Raw genomic sequence first — 24,418 nt, forward strand, 5'->3', positions numbered from 1 at the left:
CTGTTATTGACATCATAGGTAGACCTCAACTATGAGAGACAAAATGAGAAAACAAATCCAGACAATCACATTGTCTGATTTTGAAAAAAATTTTTTTGCAAATTATGGTGGAAAATAAGTATTTGGTCACCTACAAACAAGCAAGATTTCTGCCTCTCACAGACCTATAACTTCTCCTTTAAGAGGCTCCTCCGTCCTCCACTCATTACCTGTATTAATGGCACCTGTTTGAACTTGTTAGCAGTATAAAAGACACCTGTCCACAACTTCAAACTGTCACACTCCAAACTCCACTATAGTGAAGACCAAAGAGCTGTTGAAGGACACCAGAAACAAAATTGTAGACTTGCACCAGGCTGGGAAGACTGAATCTGCAATAGGCAAGCAGCTTGGTGTAAAGAAATCAACTGTGGGAGCAATAATTAGAACATGGAAGACATACAAGACCAATGATAATCTCCCTCAATCTGGAGCTCCACGCAAGATCTCACCCTGTGGGGTCAAAATGATCACAAGAACGGTGAGCAAAAATCCCAGAACCACACGGGGGGACCTAGTGAATGATCTGCAGAGAGCTGGGACCAATGTAACAAAGGCTACCATCAGTAACACACTACACTGCCAGGGACTCAGATCCTGCAGTGCCAGACGTGTCCCCCTGCTTAAGCCAGTACATGTCCAGGCCCACCTGAAGTTTGCTAGAGAGCATTTGGATGATCCAAAAGAGCATTGGGAGAATGTCATATGGTCAGATGAAACCAAACTAGAACTGTTTGGTAGAAACACAACTTGTTGTGTTTGGAGGAGAGAGAATGCTGAGTTGCATCCAAAGAACACCATACCTATTGTGAAGCACGGGGGTGGCAACATCATGCCTTGGGGCTGTTTCTTTGCAAAGGGACCAGGACGACTGATCCGTGTACAGGAAAGAATGAATGGGGCCATGTATCGTGAGATTTTGAGTGCAACCCTCCTTCCGAGATGGCGCAGTGTTTAGAGTGCAGTACTGCAGCAACTTCAGCTGACTGTTAGCTGCAGTTCGGCGGTTCAGATCTCACCGGCTCAAGGTTGACTCAGCCTTCCATCCTTCCTAGGTGGGTAAAATGAGGACCCAGACTGTGGGGGCAATATGCTGACTCTGTAAACTGCTTAGAGAGGGCTGAAAGCCCTATGAAGCGGTATATAAGTCTAACTGTTATTGCTATTCCATCAGCAAGGGCATTGAAGATGAAACGTGGCTGGGTCTTTCAGCATGACAATGATCCCAAACACACTGCCCGGGTAATGAAGGAGTGGCTTTGTAAGAAGCATTTCAAGGTCCTGGAGTGGCCTAGCCAGTCTCCAAATCTCAACCCATAGAAAACCTTTGAAAGTCCGTGTTGCCCAGCGACAGCCCCAAAACATCACTGCTCTAGAGGAGATCTGCATGGAGAAATGGGCCCACATACGAGCAACAGTGTGTGCCAACCTTGTGAAATGTTTACAGAAAACATTTAACCTCTGTCATTGCCAACAAAGGATATATAATGAAGTATTGAGATGATCTTTTGATATTGACGAAATACTTATTTTCTACCATAATTTGCAAAAAAGTTCTTTCCAAATCAGACAATGTGATTGTCTGGATTTGTTTTCTCATTTTGTCTCTCATAGTTGAGGTCTACCTATGATGTCAATTACAGGCCTCTCTCATCTTTTTAAGTGGGAGAACTTGCACAATGGGTGACTAATAGTTTTTTGCCCCACTGTAGATAGTTGCTATCTAGCTCAGTTTTTAAAGAAACTTTTGAAAACCATTTCAACATTTTATGAAAGTAAAATTTAACACTGTTGCTTATATATAACATTTATATATCAGGAAATAAGTTGTTGGTCGGTTTTTGGTATCCTTTTCTAGAACTCACATGCAAGACCTGAAAGATGTCACTAATAATGTCCATTATGAGAATTACAGAAGCAGAAAATTGGCAGCTGTAACATACAATGGAGTTGACAACAACAAAAACAAAGGGCAGTTAACAAAGTAAGTAGTAATTTAGATGGTGCTATAGTTTGGTCCAGCTGGTTCTGGAGAATTATTTGAGATTAAATAGTCTGAATCCTGTTATATTTTTAGGCTCATAAAACAGTGTAGAGTCATGCAGCCTTCCAGGTTATTCTATCTCAAAATGCAAATGATTGGAGTATGGTATAAATACATCACTATTTCAATATACATTTTCATAATAGATTGGCAGAGTGAGGAACAGGATCTTTTGAAGTAAATAGAATTTATCTCATCCAAACAGACTCTACCACAGAATGCAATCATGTGCATGTTGTATTGATTTTAGTTAAACCTAATCTCAAATATGTATATGTTTTGCTTAGTAGCTTGATTTCTTTCGAAATACTATACATATAATGTACTATCAGCTATTTGAAATTATTTGAAATTATACGAATACATATATTTTTTCCAAGATGATTCAGATTTCAGTACATTGTTTTCAAGATTTTTACTACACGTTTCATAAATTACATTTGGTATTTGTATGTGTGTATTCCTTACGCAAACCTGGTTGGAACATTTTTTTTCTCGGACAAAAATTCATCTTGCTGTTTTGAAAAGAAACACCTGTATTCTAGTCCAAATGAGGTTAATGTAATGTATTGCGGTATATAGTTGTTTATGGACCAATTGTATAAAGACCAACTCTGCATAGTCATAGATAACATATAATAGGAAAGATGTTTGATATTTTATATTGACAATTATATGAATATTTGTCTTCAAAAAATAATCCTGTTTATTTTGGAACAGTTTTAAATTAAAAAAAATATTTATAAGGTATGCTAACAAATTGGCCCTAGCATAACTTAAGGTTAGTAATGTTTTCAGTTTACTTCCTGTCTCAGAATTTAAAAATTTAACTATTACTGGAATTTTTTGTTCATTTACTACTGAGAATTATTTATGTAAAATCAAAAGTGAAAGTGTTTGCACCCTGATATTATTACCTTTGCTTTTCATACTGACAAATATTTGCAACATTAAACATTGTATTTCCAAAGTTAAAATACTAACTGCAAACAAAAAAGAGAAAACAACTAAACTAAACTAAATAAGACTCCACAAAAAATGTGCATAAAATTTCTGATGGGGCTCAAGGTTGACTTCAGATTTAAATAAAACTTGATTTGTGAATTTGATATTATTCATAGATAGCACTTTAAAAATAATGAGGACCCGGATTGTTGTTGGGGGCAATATGCTGACTCTGAGCCAAGGTGGCGCAGTGGTTAAATGCAGCACTGCAGGCTACTGCTAGATCAGCAGTTCAGCGGTTCAAATCTCACCGGCTCAGGGTTGACTCAGCCTTCCATCCTTCCGAGGTGGGTAAAATGAGGACCCAGATTGTTGGGGGCAATATGCTGACTCTCTGTAAACCGCTTAGAGAGGGCTGAAAGCCCTATGAAGCGGTATATAAGTCTACTGCTATTGCTATTGCTATTGTAAACCACTTAGAGAGGGCTGAAAGCCCTATGAAGCGGTATACAAGTCTAATTGCTATTGCTATAATCAACAGTGAACCGAAGTTTGCATATATTTGTGGAATGAAAGTCTTATAAGTGTAGCATTTCTCTTAGACTAAATATCATATACTATTCCATCCAGCCCATACTATTCCATCCAGCCCATTCTCTTTTTATTGAGTTAAATTCTATACAGTGTTTAAAATGTAACATGTGGCATATATTTTTTTGGTAGAATAACATACATGCCATCATAAAAAATGTAGGCTTTGCAGTTGTAATAATATCATGAGTTATTGAGAGAAACATGGAAGCAATTATCCAGATTCCAAAGATGCAGTTTAAAGATCAATATTAGTGCGTTAAATTAAGTCTGTAAACAAATTGACAGCTAATGCAATTCAGATAAAAGAAACATATTGGATCAAAAACTTTGGCTCCAGCAAGCAAACAACCAAAGCTTAAAAAGGGGAATAACAATCGATAACAGTAGTAGCTAATTTTTAAGTATTTGGGATATGAACAATTAAATGTAAAAATGTAGAGTGCTTTCAGACCATGTTCTACAGAAACTTCCTCAAACCATTAAAACAAAGAATTCTTGCATTGTTCTATACTGTATCAAAACTATATTTATTTTCTTACTTCTCCTCCGCAAAATCCAAAGCAATAAACTTGCTTTGGGGACAAAGTGGGACAGAAAGGGAATTGGATATTTATTTATTAAAAGTTTCCACTGCAAACTTTAAATTGCCGAGTTGAAAATGAAACATCCCATCACAGAAGCTTTTTAAAAATTCTGCTTGTTTATATAGCTGCCTGTCTAGCTTCATTTGGATTTTTATTATTATTATTTATCAGATTAATTGAGGAATTTATTTTGAATATGGATCGCAAATGAAGATGTTATATGTGTCCAAGAATCTCAGTAATTTGTTCAGTTTGATATAGACTGAAAAATTGAGAAAAATAGCTTTTTAATTTTCACTATTTAGCACAGAAACATACTGCTTAAATGTTGCCCACTCCTTTTAATACCATAGATTATTTAAATTGGATAGGTTTATAAATGTTTATGAGTTTCGGACAAAACATTACAGATTTAATGTCTGCTTTTGTCTGTGGCGTAAAACTTCATTGCTGTTTACTGTCTATGTCGGTATATATAGTCTTTAGTAATTCTTTAACTCAAATAAATTAGGCTGTGGTCTTGCATGTAATTGGTATACTGTATATACTCGAGTATAAGCCTAGTTTTTCAGCCCACTTTTTGGGCTGAAAAAAGCCGCCTCGGCTTATACTCGAGTCAGTGAAAAATTTGCCCGAAATGGAGGAGAAAAAGGGGCGGGGCCATGCCGCTGGGTGACACTCGTGAATGGCCCAGTGCCCCTGTGAGTTTCCCCTCCCTCTGTGTCAGTTTGCCGCGCAGCGCGCACCGCACCATCCCCCCTCCTCACGTTCTAATGTAATGCAGGGCTGTCTTACGATTCCCCTTCCTCCCCCTCCTGCCGCTCTGCAACGATGTCCCACCTCCTCCTTGTTATGGCAAGCAGCCACATAGCGATGTCCCACCTCCTCTGGTACAGTGATCCAATGATAGGAATCACTGTGCCGTGTGTCATAGGAGGCGGGACATCGCTCCCACGGCTGCACGGGACATCATCATCACAGCGGGACATCAGCATCATGAGGTGAGTGAAGTATTTCATTGAATACACCGCTAGTTTACTGTTTTTCTTTGAAATAAATATTCAAAAACATTATTGGTATCTATTTTTATTTTTGAAATTTACCGGTAGCTGCTGCATTTCCCCCCCTAGGCTTATACTCGAGTCAATAACTTTTCCAGGTTTTTTGTGGTAAAATTAGGTGCCTCGGCTTATATTCGGGTCGGCCTATACTCGAGTATATACGGTAATTACTTAGGCTGACAGCTTCTGTTTTGTTTTACCAACTAACAGGGCAATATTTTAAAAGGATTTTAACAGCTGCATGGCTACAGCTTTTAGGTTAAAGTTTAAAGGTTTTTTTAAAACTCATTTTTTTACTACCTTTCTTTAAAACCTTGTGTCATCTTCTACTCTGATTAGTATCTCAATTAAATTAATACAATTTATACTAATACTGTGTTTCCCCGAAAATATGACATCTCCTGAAAATAAGGCTATGGCAGATTTTTGGGGTGGGCAAAAATATATGTTCTCTCCTGAAAATAAGCCCTCTCTGGCTGGGCAGAGTTCCACTCACTGACTTAGCGGTATCCTGAAGGCACCAAGCTGGTGGCAGGGGACCTGCGCTTGCACCGCTTGCTGCCTTCAGGATACCGCTGGGTCGGTGAGTGGCACTCTGCCTGGCTGGAGGTGGGGTTGCGTGAGCACCTTTCCCCCCACCCCACCCCTGCTTGTGTGCCTCCCAGTCTCACCATGACCTGGGCCAGCTCTCCCTGCAGGGTCACCGCCACCACCATCCCAGCACTGATGGCTTCTTCTACAGCTTCCAAACCTCAGCTGGAAGAGGCCAGTCAGGCCAGCTGCCTGCAGCCGAGTCTTCCGGGAGCCGGGGCAGAGTCTTCCGGCAGCTGGACCACAACCGTAGAGTGGGAAGCACACTCCCAGAATGGCCATTTCCAGAAGACTCTCTGCCCCGGCTCCTGGAAGACTAGGCAGCTGGCTCAACCAGCCTCTGCCACCTGGGGTTTGGAAGCCTCAGAAGAAGCCATCCTCAGTGCTGGGATGGCGGCGGCAGCTCTGGTCCTGCAGGGAGAGCCAGCCCAGGCCATAGTGAGGAATGGGAAGCACGCGAGCAGGGGGAGAACAGGCGCTCGTGCAACCTCCCCTCTCCAGTTGGGCAGAGCACCACTCACCGATCAAGCAGTATTCCGAAGGCACCAAGCCTTGTGAGTGCCTGTTTTCCCCCCTCACACGGCTTTGCGCCTTCGGAATATTGTTCAGTCGATGAGTGGTGCTCTGCCTGGCTGGAGAGGGGGAGTTGCCGGATGGCTGCTCTCTTGCGAGCAAGCTCTCAAAGAGCCTGGTGCGGGGACTGGAGGATGTAGGCACAGCCTCAGGGCCGAATGGCTGTGTTGCGCTGTCGCAACAGTGCAACACAACAGCCATGAGGTGACCATGCTTGCCTTCTTCACTTCCAAAATAATAAGCCCCTCCCCTGATATTAAGGCCTAGCCATATTTTGAGGGTCAAAAAATAAGACCCTGTCTTATTTTGGGGAAAACATGGTATCTAATTCATTCCATAAATTTGGCTGCAACCTGATTTGGTTGTGATCTGAACCTAACTAAAATTAATGCAAGTGGTCACATGAAGTCACTATTGTTTGGCACTTACAAAAGAAAAATGCACGGAAGGGGAAATTTGCCACGGCCATGTTTGATCGCCTCCTGAGTATGTGTTTGTGACCAGATTCAAAGTTTTGTGAATTTTTTGGTCAGAAACTGATTTGGTCATAGTCAGAAGCATTCATGCTTCTGACTATGTAATTGTAATTGTTCTATTGTAATTTTTTCATGATCCTTGAAAATATGTTCCTATGCGTGCCGTAGAAAATTGGAGGTAATTTTTAAGGCAGTGGAATTTTTTCATTGGTTTCTATAGGATATAAAACTTGTTCGATTGAAACTTAGAATACCATACTTTTAAGTCAGATGTGTAAGTTATCTCAAAATATGGAACATTTTAAGTTTGGGCCGAACATGTTTCAATGCAGTGAACCTGCAGTCAATGTATAATGTTAAACTTGAGTTGTTTTTCTGGCTTTGTTAATCAGTAATGAAATATGAGTTCTGCTTTACCAAGACAAGAGTTGCCATTTGTATCTATTGTTTCTTACTTATAGTGTTATCCAAAATTAATTATTGTCAGTATTTTCCAGAAATATACCTTTGATGTGGTCAGTCAAATGAAGTGGCTGCAATATTGCATTTTAATATACTTGCGAGTAGTATAGGCCTAAAAAGAGTTGTAAATTGAAGTTTGTTTTGAATAGTTAATTAGATGAATATTTAGTCCTCTTTTTAAAAAGCATGCATAATTCTGGGCATACCAACATAGGCAAAGGATTTTGAAAGCTTTGCACAGCAGTTGCATTAATTATGTGCAACACTTGTCTAACAGAATATTTAAAGCCTAGCTTTAACTTACTATCTTCCACTATGATGGAAATCTTGCTTGCGAAGATCATAGAAAACGGCATAGCTTTAAATCCATAATGAATTTGCTTTTTTTAAAATTGCTGCTTTTTATTTTTGTGGTTTTATTTAAGCATGCTAAGCTTCTGTATATTTTTTGTTTTTTAGATTTGACACAGTTGAAGGCATGTAAGTGGTCATTTCCATTTTTCAAAAAACTGAAGAAATTTTAAAAAAACAAGGCTTTTAATGTTAAATGTAACATTTAAACTTTAATTTCAGCTTGTGCATTTTATTTTGCTTTAATATTTCTTTTATTCTAAAATTTCCCTAACACATGTTTAAATATTTATGAGGAATAAGAGCATCTTTATTCACAGTCTAGAAAATGATTTGGCTATAATTGGGTATAAAATACATTATTAATACTATTATATGAAAACATGTCAAGCTTATTTCTTACCTCTTTAAATTAGAGGTTATCTGAGCACATAAAAGCCCTATCTTGTGAAAACAAAGAAGGCTTAGAAATGGTTTACAAAAACTCATGTTTTGGTTTTGTATTCATAGGCTAATTATTACTCTGCTTTGTGTTCAACTGGTCACATGCATCCAAATTTTGCACAATACAGAGAACAAGTAATTAAGCAGCATTGATATCATTAAAATGTGGTATTTCTCTGCCCAAACTTCTTTTAAAATTTCCCTCAATGCACAGCGTGTGTGTGTTGAAAGACTGAAAGATATTATATCCTGCTTATTTGTACATTTTGTTAGCATTTAAGGCCAGAGATTCCTCTCAGATTAAAAATTCTCTCTGAGATGAAACACACGAATAGTTCAATGAAATAGTTTATTTCTATCAAATATTTAGTTAATTTATCTGAATTATTACTTTTAAAGGCTTAGGTCAGTGATTGCTAATCTTTTTGTCCTCACGTACCAAAATCATGCATGCGCGTGTGATAGCAAACATGTGCGTGCCCACACCCACAGTGCAATGCGCCCTGGCTCCCACATATGTGCATATGCATATGGCCCCTTGTGTATGTGTGCACAACCCCCCCCCCCAGGTGGGGGGATTTTTCGCTCTCCCCAGGCTCTAGAGGCTTTCCTTGAGCCCCCAGGAGGGCTAAAATGGCCTCCCCTGGGCTCCAAAGGCCCTTTCTGAAGCCTCCTGGCACCAAAAATAGAGCATGGGGGGAGCATGTGCATGCGTGTCCCACATGAGTGGCAGAACCAAAAATCATCTGGCCGGCAGGAAGTGTGCACTCATGCGTAGTGAAGCTTAGCTGGGTGACAGCTCGCGTGCCTGTAGAGAGGGCTCCACGTGCCATCTATGTAGAAAGGACTCCACATGCCACCTATGCCATAAATTCGCCATCACAGGCTTAGTTTTTATAATACCTGCCAGGGATTAGGGAAAGGGAATTTTTTTTAAAAGAAATCTCAGCCACTTAGCTTTTTCTCCCTCTGAGAAAATATTTGGATTGTAAACTAGCAGAGCACATTAAAATAACTGCTGGATTCTAGAAACTGTAATCTAATAACAGTCTGCACAAAGGGCTACTTTATTAAAATACAGATAATGAATTTGTTATGTTGCAAGGGAGGGGGATCCCTGCAGTATATATATTGATGAATATACTTTTTAAATATACCTTTACTTTTATGTTACAAAACATTTCAATTCAACTTGGGTTTGGTTTAGAACATTAATTCTGTAGTTGTTCTCATGAAATCTTCATTGTTTACAGGATTCTAGTTCCATATGCTTAGTTTCCTAGTATAATAATTTAGTAAATAATACATTCTTTCTGTGATTTCACCTTCCATCTTCGTTTGAATTTGAATTTATTTAATACACTTACTGCTTTGTCCTCATTGAACTAAAACTAGCACTTAAAAGTTTTTTCTGATTGAAGCAGCTGTTCTGTTTTGTGATTTTGAGTTCAAGAGGTTTGTGTGTGTGTATCATATATATATATGGTAAGAATCATTTTTTTTTTTTAAATATTCAAGCAGGTATAATTAAACAAAAGTATTCTCTTTTTTTCAATAAATTTACTTAAGATACATACTCTGATTTTAGGAGTATAGATTGATATAGTTCTTCTTTACATTGTTGGATAATTTTGAAAATAGAAAACTGGCAGACATCTGAAGGTTTGCTGTAATTACAATTTTAAACAAAATCATTTAAGAAATGTTAGCATAGTATAATTCTGGTAGTCTCGTGAAGAACAGATTGGATTTGTATGAAGACTTTGGTATGTTCAAATTAGAATCTGGAGCATTTTCTACTGTTTGAACCTATTTATGATATGGATTCATAAAAGAACTTCTATGAAAAATAATTCATTTTGAATTGTTTAGAATGTGAACATTCTCTATTTCAATTATTATTTTTTTGTAAACCACTCAATGTCATTGCTAGTGAGTGGGAGGCCATATAAATTCCCTTAAATAAAATAAATGAATAAATTTCCAAAATGTTTCAAATTGAAATGTTTGAAATATTTTGTTTTGAACCTGGTATAAGCATTCATGTTCAGGACAAGCAGTTTCAAGAAGCTTTATGCTTGAAACCCTTCAAAATGAAACATGTTGTGCATTCTTACTTGTGTTATACTTCTGTATGAGAGGTGGGTTGCTAATTTTTTACTACTGGTTTGGGGGCATGCTGATTTGCGCGCACGACACGCAGCATTCCACCTCTGTTCTGTATATCAAACACCTCTGTTCTGTATATCAAACACTATAAAACTATTGGTTGAGTTTTAGAACCCTGTTGCCAGTTTTACCTATTCATGTACAAATTCAAACTCCAAATTCTATTATCCCTTTTCCAGAAGCAGTGACTCATTAATACAGCTCTAAAGCACTTCAAGAGGGTTGTTGAAAATTCTTATTTACATTGCAGTCTATTTTAGTTGGAGATAATATCCAATACATCAAGAAAATTCTCTATTTTTCTTCTAAAATTTTTGTTAAATTGCTGTATTATATACTGCTATAGTAATAGTAAAAGGCACACCTAGAATAATTTCCCTTTGAGAATCTAGACCACATTCTTCCCCAAATTGGCACCTTCCAAAGAATTTTAATTGCAACTTATTTAAGGGTACCATGTTCCAAATATATCTGACTGATTACTTTTCCTCAGTCTTCTCTAATACTTGCTTACTACTACTTTCTTATGTTAGTTCAGTCTCTTTCTTTCTCATTTTTGTCAATCTATTTAGATTTGATTGAATAACAATTTCTCAATCTTCTTTTCCTTGTCATTCTTTCTTTTTTCCTGTGTTCTTTCTTAGCTGCTATTACATAAATCAATTACCAAGTCATTTCCTGCTACAATTGTCAAATTGTGGCACCAATCAAATTGATAGCATTTTCTTTTATCATAAAAACCTGATACAGGGTGGGTGGCTATGGATTAATTGGCATTGCAGAATTCAAAGCCTCTGTCTGTCTGTCTGTCTCTGTCTATCTGTCTCTCTAAATGTAAGGGGAATAGCAACAGAATTGTTCCAAGTTAAACCAACTGACAAGCAGTGATACTGACATTTAGTACACTGCTTCTTAAGGATATCCATTATATACATATGGTATTAATACCCACTAGCCTGACATATATTATTAACATTTTAGAATTACTGTTTTTGTTATACCATTGTAAGTAGAACATCAGATGATTGCATTCTCTCCTAAACTAGTTTTTTAATGTTATTTTTTAGTATAGAACACAATAAAGTGAGGCATATAAATCCTGTTTGTTAGCTGTGTCTCAACTCTGGGTTACTTCCTATTAGAATGTTGCTTGATTGTTATTGATAAATGTCTATTACATTTCTTCTCAAAGAAGTAAAATAACATTAAATATAATTGTCTGTTTTGATTTATTCCAGGAGCCCTTTGGCACAAATGGAAGAAGAAAGACGGGAGCATGTGGCAAAAATGAAGAAAATGGAAATGGAAATGGAGCAGGTATTTGAAATGAAGGTCAAAGAAAAAGTTCAGAAACTGAAAGACTCTGAAGCTGAGGTATGTATAGCTTGATTTAAAAAATTGCAATCTAGCATCAATTGAATAATAATTAGAAGCAATATAGTATTTATCATTGTAATTATGTTACTCTAAAGGCAAACATCTATGTAAATAATTCTATCAGAGAAAGTACTATCAGAGTAATTTTTAATGTACCATGAAAGATAAGCATAACTCCTAATAACGTCTTACAATGGGCTGTCACTGCAAGGCACAGAGATAATACAACTATATCACTGGAAAGGCTTTTGTGAAACATTTAACCTATTTTGATGGAAGGTGATGAATGATTCTGGAATGATAAAATGGAATAATAAATGTGTTAAGTTGAATTTCAGATGTATTTTCATCACAATGGATTAGACTTTGGACTATAAAACAAGACAATCAGTGTAGTTTATATCTGATTAAGGGGCTTTTAAACATAATGATGAAGATTTGTGTCAGAGTAAGAAAAACAGTCTTCCATAAATAGAGAAAGAATCGAAAAGGAAAAGGATATGTTCTCTCTATCAAAGAAAAATTAGATTTAAAAAAAATGAATAAACAAACTCCAAAACCATTCTGTACTTCCTGGCTTTTCTGTTTTGTTAACAAGAGTTGCCAATTTCTTTAAAAACTAAATATCCCCCCCCCCCCCCCCGGAAACAACTGAATGTGGTCCATTTATATATGTTTGGCACCTAATATGTAAACACCACTTAACCAGAAGCCATACATCAAAAAGGTTAGAACAAAAATATGATTTGAATATGAATTTAACTTTTAGTCCTCATTAACTTTAATTGCCTTTAAAAATAAAGTGTGTCTCATTTGTAAAATTAATTGCTTTTTCATAAATGCACAGACATCATTGCCTCACAAAGGCATAGTTAGTTACATCCTCATGTTTTCAGAGATACAAGACAAATACATCCTCATGTTTTCAGAGATACAGGACAAATACATAACAAGCAAAATATGTGCTTTATGTATATGTATTTACTTTGTAATAATCTCATTTAATTCAGTGGCTGTTATTTTTAGTTAAATATGTACAGTATTATTTGCTTTACACTAAGGATGGATTTGTTTAACATAATAAGTTGTCATAGCATGTACAATGGTAAACATTTGTGAAGGTTTTAGAATTATTTTTAATCTTGCACTATTGTAACCTACAATGTTGTGATAAGAGTTTCATTTAAGTCCTAATAATAGGGATTCTGATTAGATGATACTAAAACTGTGTCATATCTATATTGAATACATCGAACCAATATTCAGTGTATTTTGGAAAAAGTAGTAAAACTGTAGGATGATCAGTTCTAAAGGGGTGAGTCAGATGAAAGGACAATTAACTGATAGTTTGATGTTGCTTACTGGCATAGAGTTTGCTCTTTCACAAGTTTGTGAAAGTGAAAATTGCCTCAATTCAAAGACATCTCTGGTCTTCAGAAAGAAATAATGTAGCTTCTCTTCAGAGAATCTGAAGACCATTCCTTATGATCTATTATTACTATGTCTTCCATTAGGAAAGCATTAAACAAAAGTAGTTTCTTGGGTTGGCTAAAGACCATTTGAACTATACAACTGGCTGTTAGCAACTTCAGGTCCTGGATGGCTCATATTTATTCATGAGACAAAGGATCTCAGTTATTCAAGAAAACTCTGTGGGAGAATGTAAACGTTATCTACCAGTGACCTGAAACAGATATGAGTGAGGGTGAAGATTTGTTCTCCAAACGTGGATTGGTTTCCAAATGTTAAGGGCATGGATATAAGTCATGCACAACAGTGTCAGATCACAATGGTGATCCTAACCCAAAAGTAAATCTACAGTAGAATGGCTGAATCAGAAGAAATATTGGGTTCTCCTGTGCACTGCTTGGAGAATCCAAGTATGGGTTGACTTCAGCCCATTAACCTAAAGACTGACTTAGAAAAAGTGTTGACCACGCCTCTTCAGCTCTCCAGAGTTCAGTTTTTTTAACTCAGTCTAGCCTAAAAGAGATGTATTCAAGACCACCTCCAACTCAATTTCCTCAAATATCTTTTTTTCTGTTTTGCAGCTTGGATTCTCTGTTTTTTTATAGCATGACATGGGACTTATTGGAAAAATTAGGTGCACTAACTCCCATGCAACTGGAGATACTGCCCAATCACTCGGGCTAGACTCCATTAAGTAGTTTGTGTGTGTGTGGTAGCTGGCGATTGAAGAGCTGGTTCACCGCTCTCACATGCTGCTCTTGCACTTTGAATTTTTGAATTTTGCGGCAGAGTTAGTGGCGCAAGGAGATGGTATCTGTTTTCATGCACAATTCCTTATGTGTCTAGCTGCCAGAGATTTTTTGGTGCTGGGAGCTGGTTCGCCGCTCCTGCACCATTTTGACTGCACATTCTCTACGGAGATCTGGACAGTGCAGAGGCTATTTTGGAGCTCCTCGGTTTTCGGCTTTACAAACCTGTATTTGCTGTGACTGTTCTCTGCCTTGTGGCTAACTCCAACTGTGCCCAGCTGCTGCCTATTGAGATCGCAGTGAGGTGTCAGCCTATGGTGTTGCTGAGGCTGTGTCAATGTTCAAGTTCCTTGGTGCAGACTTGATTGTCTTTTTCATGGAAGGCTGCAGAATGGCGGATCATTCCGTATCAGGCAGCAGTGTGACAGCAGAGCTCTCCCCCAGATGATTGCCTTCTGCAGAGGCATCCACTTCTAGGGCAGGTAGGGTCACCAAGAAGGGGTCATCAGTTAGGTCTAGGACCAGCAGATCAGTGACCCATTCAGTGTTAGCTGCTGCAACCAGGGATGCTGAAAGAAGGCACAAGGCATTGGAGAAGCAGTTCTCCAAGGACTCTAGCTCCAGCCTTCCACCTTCTCTGATAGCTGGGAGTTTTCCTTGGTACCGCAGGCAGATTTCCCTCCTTCTCTAGAGGCCTCACAGTCATTGTCCCCAGCTAACTCCCATCCACAGGGCCTCTCTGAGGCAACCTTTGGACCAGGACCAGATTTACCAGCCTGCCTAACACCAGCAGGTCTCAATCCACCGGCCAGGGCAAGGCGATCCACTCTGGAGGCCACCTTCTCTTCCACTGTAGCGGGGCTCCACACAAAGGATGGCTCCATGCAAAGGATCACTCTTCCCCAAGAGGTTAGGGATCTGCTCTCTGTAGCCATTTCCCATGGGGTGGATTAAGAAATACAGCATAGAGGACAATCACTCTATCCTCTGATCATGCCCAGGGTGTGCCTGCTGATCTGCTTCTGGACCTGCCTTCCCAGCACAGCGAGGCCTCGCTGTTAGGGGAGGAGGATATGGGGGAATTTTTGGAGGACGGGGGCCTAGCTCCGGACAGGCCCACCTTTTCAGGATTGTTTCATACGGCCTTATTTAAATCTCTTTTATACATGGCCAAAGTTACAGCGAAAATGGGTGGTTCAGATGCCCTGGCTGGGGCTGCCTCAGGGTTGGATTCCAATGTCTATTTTCCAAGTTAGTTCCTGAGGAGGAGGTCATTCCTTCTCCTAAGCCAGTGTTTTTCAACCACTGTGCCGTGGCACACTAGTGTGCCGTGACATAGTGTAAGGTGTGCCGTGGGAAAATTACTTTATATATAGTCAATATAGGCACAGAGTTAAAAAATTTTAACATTTTCTAATGGTGGTGTGCCTCGTGATTTTTTTCATGAAAAAAGTGTGCCTTTGCACAAAAAAGGTTGAAAAACACTGTCCTAAGCTATTTATGGATGTTATTCAGAGGCAATGGAACCAGTCCGGCTCCATACCTCCCCCTAGTAACAATGATTGGAAGCTCTATGATTCTGATCAGAAATTAGAAGGCTTGCTATAGACCCCATCTGTGGTTGCGCAGATTGCCACTCTGGATTCACCTACCATAGTGCCCTCTGATGTTTCGGAGGAGCTAAAGGCAGAAGATCGCAAAGCAGAGCTCTCGCTCCATAAGACTTATCAGGTGGCCACCTGGGCAATCCGCATGGCCACGTCTCAGCAGTGGTATCAAATGTTTTGCAAATAGTATTTCATAGTCCATAAATTCTTTGATATTTTCTTCTCCTTCTATGCCCTGTCCTTTGAAGTAAATTTTCTCTCAATTTAACTCCTCTTCAAATCTTCCATTCTTTCCTCCCTCAGAAATAAACCAATTGTCACGAATATCAACAAGCTCAAATTCTTTATCTCCATTTTCCATCTTATTTTGTATTTGGTAAACATCCTCAGTTTTTTCCTCATATTTTGTTGCCAAAAACACCAAATAATCCAATTTTCTCTGAATTCTGTCCTCTGTATCAAACACCCTCTTCAAAGCTGAAAGTATCGCTTGGAGAGACGCTTGAAGACACGCCATGTTTGTACGCAGTTGTTTTTTTTCTTAAAAGCTCTGAAGCATTCGCAAGTGAAAGCAGACTACAAAGGGAACAGCTGTACAATCTTATCAGATCTTAAGCCAGAACAGCCAAGCAATAAAAGTGTCAAGATGTAAACAGTCAAATTGTAGTCAATTAGTTTACAGCCAGCTTACAGAGAATCAGAAGAAAAGTTGGAGTAATCTATCCGTTTGAAAAAGTTTACTTAGAATCAGTCCATGTGAATAACATTTAAAGAGTAAGATAACCACTGTCCAAAACCATTAAAAAGATCAAAATCGCCACTAAGTTCTTCTATTCTTTAATTTAAATTAGTTTTAAAAATTTTTAGGCAGCCCATTTTTCTTTAAACAATAAAAGGTTCTTACCAGTTGAAAAAACGTCTTCTTCAAATTGCCCTGACTTTGTCAGCCTTAAAAGACTGAATTTTTACTGCCAGATGAAGACTTTAAACCTGCTTTTCTTGGAGATTTTGCGATATCCGCGAGATCAGCAAGATGTAATCTTCCTGTTCACCATCTCTTCGGGATGATTTAGGTCCGTTAGAACCCCCCAGCAATAAAAGTATCGAGTGCGATCTCAGAGCTTTGAGATCACACGTCGTCTCGTCACGGCATCCAGGCTCCACACCCCCTTCAGGCTGCAATGTTATCTTGAAGACATATTGATCTAGTTGTCATCCTCGCTCCAGGCGCATTCAATAGCACAGATTTGCGGTGAACTTCGACAAGAGCCACCTGATGCCTTCCACCAGCCTGCTTCATCTGGGAGCAGTGATAAATACTGAACTATGCAAAGTCTTCCTGTCTCAGGACCGGCGCTCCAGTATCCAATTGTCTCCAAGATCCATGGTAAGCGGTCACTATCCTTTGCAGCCCTTTCCCAATTCCTGGGGGAAATGATTTCATGTATAGATGTAGTGCCCTGGGCTCAGCACCCTTCAGTGGTTGCTGCTCCCATACCAATGAGCCAGCAATGCCAGCTCCAGCCTCAGGTACGAGTGCCGATCAAGGAGCTCCGCTCGTTGCGATGGTGAACATCTTACGCTCTGCTCCATGGATGTCTGTTCAGAGTTTTGGATCGTGTGACAGTCACCTCCAACACCAGACTCTTTGGGTGGGGAGCCCACTTCCAGACTCAGGTGACCCAGGGTCGGTAGAGCCCACAGGAGCTGGCCAACAACATCAATTGGCTAGAGCTCCATACTGTGCGCCTGGCTCTTCAACACTTCCGGACTCTGGTTTCAGGGTGCCACGTTTTGATCATCACTGACAACATAGCCACATAGGCCCACATCAACCACCAAGGGGGCACCCACTCCAGGTCCCTCATGATCAAGACGGAGAGGTTAGCTCGGTTCTGCTGGGCAGAAAGCCACACACTTTCCATCATGGCTGAGCACATCTCCGGGATCACGAATGTTCAAGGAGACTGGCTGAGCAGATCGTCCGTGGATCATTTAGAATGGCGGTTACATCCAGACATGTTCCAAGAGATCTCCCGGTGGTTCGGATAGCCAAAAGTGGACCTCTACGCCCATCTGACCAACGCTCAGCTCCCAAAGTTTTTCACCAAGTTCCCAGTACACAGGGCGGAAGGAGTCAAAGCTCTTTGCTGTCCTTGGCCTCGGGAGCTCTTATATGCCTTCCCTCCTCCCTCTCATCCTGAGAGTCATTCAGAAAGTGTTGGCAGAAGGAGCAGAAGAAGTCCTCCTCATTGCTCCCCACTGGCCCAGACGACCCTGGTACGCCAATCTTGTCAACCTCGCCATCTCGCATCCCTGGAGAATTCCCAATGACAGGATAGTCCTCAACCATGGGACTCTACTCCATCCAGAGCCTCAGCGACTTCAATTAGTCATATGGCACTTGAAGGGGACATCCTAAGATAAACTAATTTCTCCAGGAAGGTCATTCAGATCATTCAGGTGGCCAGACGTCTTTCTACCACCAGAATATATGATGTCACATGGGCAGCTTTCAGCAGATGGTGCCATAGGAGAGTGATAGATTCACTTGCAATTTTGATCCCGCAGATCCTCAATTTTTTTCAGGATGGTTTGGACAGAGGATTAGCCCCCACTACCCTCCGAAGGCAGGTAGCAGCCCTGTCCACTCTCCTGGCAGGAGCAGACAACCATATCTTACTCACCACCCAAGGATAGGTAGTTTTCTGAAGGGGGCATCTAATCTGCAACCTCCTGTGGTGCATCATTACCCCACTTGGAACCTCCACTTGGTGTTGCAGGACATCACCTCACCCCCGTTCAAGCTGTTCGGGACTGTTAGCCTTCAGCTGTTGATCTTTAAGGTGGCCTTCCTCATAGCCATCACTTCGGTGAGGAGGGTTTTGGAGCTGGAGGCCTTATCAGTCATGGGGGGGGGGGCTTTGTGTCTTCCATGCAGACAGGGTTGTCCTAAGGCTGGACCCCTCATTCCTCCCAAAAGTTGGGGCCAGGTCATTCTTCCGAATTTCTGCCCAAGATCGACTCATCCATTGGAAAGGAAATAGCACCTGCTGGATGTCATAGGGACTCTTCGCAGATATATTAAATGGGCAGCATCTTGCCGCAAGTCAGAGTCCCTCTTTGTTTCCTTTCACGGGCAAGAAAGTGATTCCTTCTACCATAGGCCGGTGGCTTAAAGCCTGCTGAAAGCCTGCATAGCTATGGCCTATGAGCAGCAGTCTCGACTACTACCCAGGCATATCACAGCTCACTCTACCAGGAGTGTGGCCACTACTGCAGCTTGGGCTATACAAGCTTCAGTGGAAGAGATCTGCAGGGCGATGTGGTCTTCCCCATTGCCCTTCATCAAACATTACAAGTTGGACATGTTCGCCCCGGCCGAAGCATCGTTTGGGCAGCGAGTACTACAGAGGGTTGATTCGGTTTCCGGGGTCCTGGACCAGTCTTCTCCCCGCCTATGAGACTTTTAGCTTTGGTATATCCTATGCTTGCCTGTGCTCCAGTGCACAGGAGAAAGTCCATTGGCTTACCTGAATGGCTGTTCTCTGTGTGCTGCAGACGAATCCAACCCCATCCTATGACCATCTGATCCAGGGTCAGCAGGGGACTTACCTGTTAGCAACAGCTTCTCTTCATCGTGAACATACTTCCTTACGGCTGCGTCCCGTTAAAAAACTGAACTCCAGAGAGCAGAAGACGTGTGGTCAAGACTTTTTCTAACTCAGTCTCTAGGCTAATGGACTGAAGTTAACTCATGCTTATATATATGCATTACTATGCAAAAGTTTTAGGCAGGCGTGAAAAAATGCCGTAAACGAATGTTTTCAGAAATATAAATAGTAAACTATTAAAAAATAGTTTATTTTTGTCAATTTTCAAAATGCAAAATGAGCGAACAAAAGAAAAATCTAAACCAAATCAATATTTGGTGTGAACATCCTTGGCCTTCAAAACAGCAGCAATTCTCAATTCTTGCACAAAGTCAGGGATGTTGCAGGATTATAGTCAGGTGTATGATCAACCAATTATACCAAACAGGTGCTAATGATCATCAATGTCACATGTAGGTTGAAACCCAGTTAATTTAAAATGAATTTTTAATCAAAAATGAGTAACCAGGTTTAATATGTTTTTCCTTAGCTCCAGCGACGTCATGAGCAAATGAAAAAGAATTTGGAGGCCCAACACAAAGAACTGGAGGAAAAACGACGTCAGTTTGAAGATGAAAAGTCAAATTGGGAAACTCAGCAACGTATTTTGGAACAACAGAATTCTTCAAGGTAATTTTTTGATGGTCTTTCTGATGGTATGATTTTGAATTATAAAGATAGACTCCCATTACATAGAACAGTGTCTTGTTCTGCATACAATCCTATTTGCATAAACCAAATTTGACCAAAACTTTAGATGTATCTAAAAATTGACTACTTATTTTGGTTGACACAAATAGAATTGTATATTTGTGAGCTATAATTCAAGTTTGCTATATTTTAAAGATAATATATTTGTATCCCTCTCATAAATTGGTCTTGTTTGTATTTATATGAATTGATTATTATTAAAAATACAAACAGTATCTGATTAAAATTTCTCTTAACAAAGATATTTTTTCCTGATCAAAAACTTTGTCTTTTTTCATTCTTTTTCCATTCCCATTTCAAGTTATTTTATATATATATGCCTGAAATTGCCATCCCTTTTATAGCCATATTCTTCTAGCACATAGAATAATAGGATTGGAAGAGATTTTGGAGGGCTTATAGTACAACCCTCTGCTCAAACAGGAGACCTATAACCTATATCATAATGATAATTATATGCATATAACCTATATCATTCTAGACAAATTGTAGTCCATTCTCTGTTTGAAAATCTCAGCAATGAAGTACTGACAACTTCCAGAAGCAAGCCATCCCACTGATTAATTTTTCTTATTAATCGTTATCAGGAAATTTCTCTTTGGTTCTAGGTTGGATCTCTGTTTAATGATCTTCCACTCATACATCTTGTCCTGCCCTTATGTGCTTTGAAGAATAATACCCTATCTTCAGACCCTTAAGTATTAGAAGATTGCTATTATATCTGGTCATCCTCTTTGTAGAGAAGACATACCTAGTCCACTCAATTATTCATCATATGATTTAACCTGCAGATCTTTTACCAGCCTTGTTGTTGTTTTCTGCACTCTTTCTAGGGTTTCAACATATTTTTTGTATTGTGGTGAACAGAACTGGGTGCTGTATTCCAAATATGGTCTCATCAGTGCAGTATAAAGTGATATTTTCTCTTCATATGTTCTTGAAACAATATCTCAGTGATACAGCCTAGGACTTCATTGGCTTTTTTGGTAGTGCAGCATACTCCTGCAGTAGTAGCTGTGAGAGAGAGAGAGCTGGATCTCTCCCTCTCAGCTACTGTTGAGCCATCTGTTCTGTACCTATGCATTTGTTTTTTTCCTGTCCAAGTGCAGGCCCTTTCTTTTTTCATCACTGAACTGCATCTTGTTGGATAAAATATGTCAAGATTCCGCTGAATCTTGAGTCTATCTTTCAGAGTGTTAGCAATTTCCCCCAGTTTGGTGTCTCTGCAAATTAAATGAATTACGTTTTTCCTTTCCTATGTGCAGGACCTTTTCTCAGCACTAAATTGAATTTTGTTGGATAGGGCCCAGTGTTTAAGTCTATCAAGATCCCTCTGAATCTTGAGTCTATCTTCTAAAGTGTTAGCTATTCCTCACCACCCACCCCAATCTTGTCATCTGCAAATATGATGAATTCCCCTTCTACCCCCTCATCTAGATAATTTTGAAGACATAGAAGAGCTCTGGATATAAAACAACTTGAGGTATCCCACTGCATGCTTCCTTCCATGTAGAAGTAGTTCCATTGTGGACTACACACTGAGTGTGGTTGGTCAGCCACTTGTGAATCCATCTGGTGGTGGTACTGTCTATCCCACATTTTTCTATCCACCAAGAAGTGGGTTGTGGTCTACTTTGTCAAATGCCTTATTGAAGTTGAAGTAAACTATATCCACTGCATTTCCCTTATTCACTAATTTAACCACATTTGTCAAAGGATGTATTAAGGTTTGTGTGGCACAATCTGTTTTTGATAAATTCATGCTTGCTTCTAGTAATGGTTTTGTTCATTTCTAAGTGCTCACAAAGTGCTTGATTATCTTTTCCAGGATTTTCTCAGATATTGATGTCTGGCTGATAGGTTTGTAGTTTCCTGAATCTGTTTTTTTCCCCTTCTTGAAGATTGGAATCACATCAGCCTGTTTATGTTTCCTGCCATAATCTATATAATTTAAGGCCATTTTTCTCTTATAACTATTATTGTTACAATTAGGCAAAAACTCACTTCACATTATATTTGCATAATGTTCAGTACTGACAGCTTTTCAGAACATAAGTTTTGGGAAAGGAAATATTAGATATATAAGTAGCATAATAATACAAAGAGAATATTGATTATAATATATACTGTGTCTAATATATCTGATGAGTTCTTTTTTCTCCTCCAGAACTTTGGAAAAAAACAAAAAGAAAGGGAAGATATTTTAAAGATATTTGCAAACCACCAGTTTTGTTTAATTGCCAATATTCTACCCTTGGACATCAGTGTGTCTTGGATCTGTTTGACCAATCTTGCACCGGTTGTATCCATCTGTTTGGATTTATCAGCATGATAAGTTTTTGTGTTAATTTTGATGACACTTGAGAATGCCTTGAATTGTTTAGAATGTTGTAAGCTTAGGAAAACAGCTCTAAGTACTTTTTTTTTACAAAATACAAAAAAGAACAGACATCATTTAAATGTAAAGAAATTTTCTGTTGTACAATCATATTCTGGTGGTTTGATTTGTTTACAGAATATTCCAATATATAAGGACTTGGGAAAATTTTCCATAAGGATACATTGCCATAATATAATATGAACTATGCGTCTATTATATAAAATTCCATTCAGTATGTCATATATAATAATGTAATTTAGTCTAACACAGTTGGCCCTATTTTTGACATTTCCATTGTTTTAAAAATAGACATGGAAAGACAAACTTATAGGCTTATGGGGCACCTAACAGCTTTTTATAACAATCTTTTGTTTGTTTGGGATTCATTAAATATGTATGCTATTCTCATTTAGTATTTGCTTTAGCCCAATGGATTTCATTACTGCTTCATTTTTTGTAATAACATATAAATTAGATATATTTCCACTTATTGCCTCTGCTAAATAGAATGTAGGGTTTTTTTCATATGATAGGAACCAGTGAATAAAACATTTTCTTTAATTCTCCTTTTACATTTTATGATAAGTAGCAAGAAAATGCATTTATAAGTCATTTCTAAAAAACAGTGTGAATTTAACCACCAACGTGTTTCTACCTGCGTGCAGTCAGTCTGGAAATGAGAATCATGGCCTTTTGAGAAAAGTCACCATTCTATATTTAGCTGTATTCATATACTGCATTTCTGTATTTTTGTTTGTATTGTAAAAATTAACATAATAAACAATGTTGTGATGTAACATACTTGAGTATAAAAGATTGTTTGTTGAAAAATGAGATTATTTTAAATCCTGGTACTATTTTACCTGGCATTTTATACCTATTTTATGTATTTTATTTAAATCCCACCTTTATTATTTTTGTAAATAACTCAAGGCAGCAAACATGCCTAATACTACTACTTTCTATTTTCTCCACAACAATCCTGTGAGGTAGGTGGCTGAGAAATACTTTATAAACACAATTGGAACCTTAGTCTTTGAGCAAAGCAATCATTAAGCACGACATCACATGACTATTTCACTCAAAGACCACAAACCCAGCACTTCAGTTACAATAGTTAAGTGATCTGGATCATTAAGCAGATGGAACAAAAAGGCTGACTGCCAAAGAATTTCAGTTCTTTCTAGCTGAAATACTCCCAAAAGGCAGCTGTTTTGAGAGAGAGAGGACTGCCTGCTGCAGGGTTTCAAATTTGCACAAATATGAAATCCAACAGGCAGCTGATTTGTTCTCAAATATTTGCTCTCCAAAGAATTTTCACTCTCTTCCATGGACAGAGAGGGAAATCCTTTGTGATGCTGCTGAAATCTCTCCATTTCCACTTGCAATCTTCCCTGCTACCTCCCCAATTGATTTTCTGGAAAATCTGACAGAAGATTGTAAGTGGCAATTGCATGATCATCAAGCACTTGGCAACTGGTCATAAATATGGGCCTGTGGCCAAGCATTTGAAATATAATCATATGACCAAGTTTCTGATAGTCAGAATTGCTTTAACACCTGTAAGGCATCCTTTCCAAGGCCATTGTAACTTTGAAGGGTCATTAAAAAACTGCTCATAAGATGACTAACTGTACTTTCAAATCAAATAGAATTTGTGACCAATTGTTTTGAAACATAACCAGCACTAACAGAGGTTTTTTTTGACAATAATGAAATCTTGTCCTCTATCTCTCCACTTATTGTTTTCATCATTATTTTTATGCTTTGAAAAAAATAGTGATAAATTAATGGGAAAAAGTCAATTAGGAACCAAATTATGTGCAGCTTTTCAGTTTTTTAAAATGAGTTTTGAATATAACTTTCAGAATTAATTTCAGAAAAAAGAAAATTATTGTGAAAAACTGAGAATCTAATATTGCAGATGTTAGTGCATAAGTGAATATCATGTATATTTCTAGACTAGATGAACTATTATACTGAAAATCTACAAGTAAACTATAACTGCTGTTATTTTTGATACTTCCACAAATCATATTGAAATGGGTGGTAAAATATCCATTATAATTATTATCCTTTCCCCCCAAAAACTTAAATTTGACACAAGATTGCTTCACTGTTTCAGTTACAACCATTTT

General features: G+C 38.7%; 1 protein-coding gene across 6 annotated transcripts in view; it reads left to right on the forward strand.

The window, feature by feature from the left end:
• SEPTIN7 (septin 7) overlaps positions 1 to 23,081 on the forward strand; it is a 90,219-nt gene extending 67,138 nt beyond the window's left edge. For 5 of the 6 annotated variants that reach the window (XM_032235152.1, XM_032235155.1, XM_032235151.1 and 2 more), the window contains 5 exons: positions 1,898 to 2,023; positions 7,829 to 7,849; positions 11,572 to 11,707; positions 19,680 to 19,819; positions 22,068 to 23,081. In XM_032235152.1, coding sequence (XP_032091043.1) covers positions 1,898 to 2,023; positions 7,829 to 7,849; positions 11,572 to 11,707; positions 19,680 to 19,819; positions 22,068 to 22,107 — 463 coding nt within the window. In that variant the 3' untranslated portion in view covers positions 22,108 to 23,081. The remainder of the gene's footprint in view (positions 1 to 1,897; positions 2,024 to 7,828; positions 7,850 to 11,571; positions 11,708 to 19,679; positions 19,820 to 22,067) is intronic. The other variant, XM_032235156.1, reaches the window with a different exon arrangement.
• Positions 23,082 to 24,418: the final 1,337 nt, after the last annotated feature.

The sequence above is a fragment of the Thamnophis elegans genome, chromosome Z, assembly GCF_009769535.1.
Source record: "Thamnophis elegans isolate rThaEle1 chromosome Z, rThaEle1.pri, whole genome shotgun sequence".
Lineage (NCBI taxonomy): Eukaryota > Metazoa > Chordata > Lepidosauria > Squamata > Colubridae > Thamnophis > Thamnophis elegans.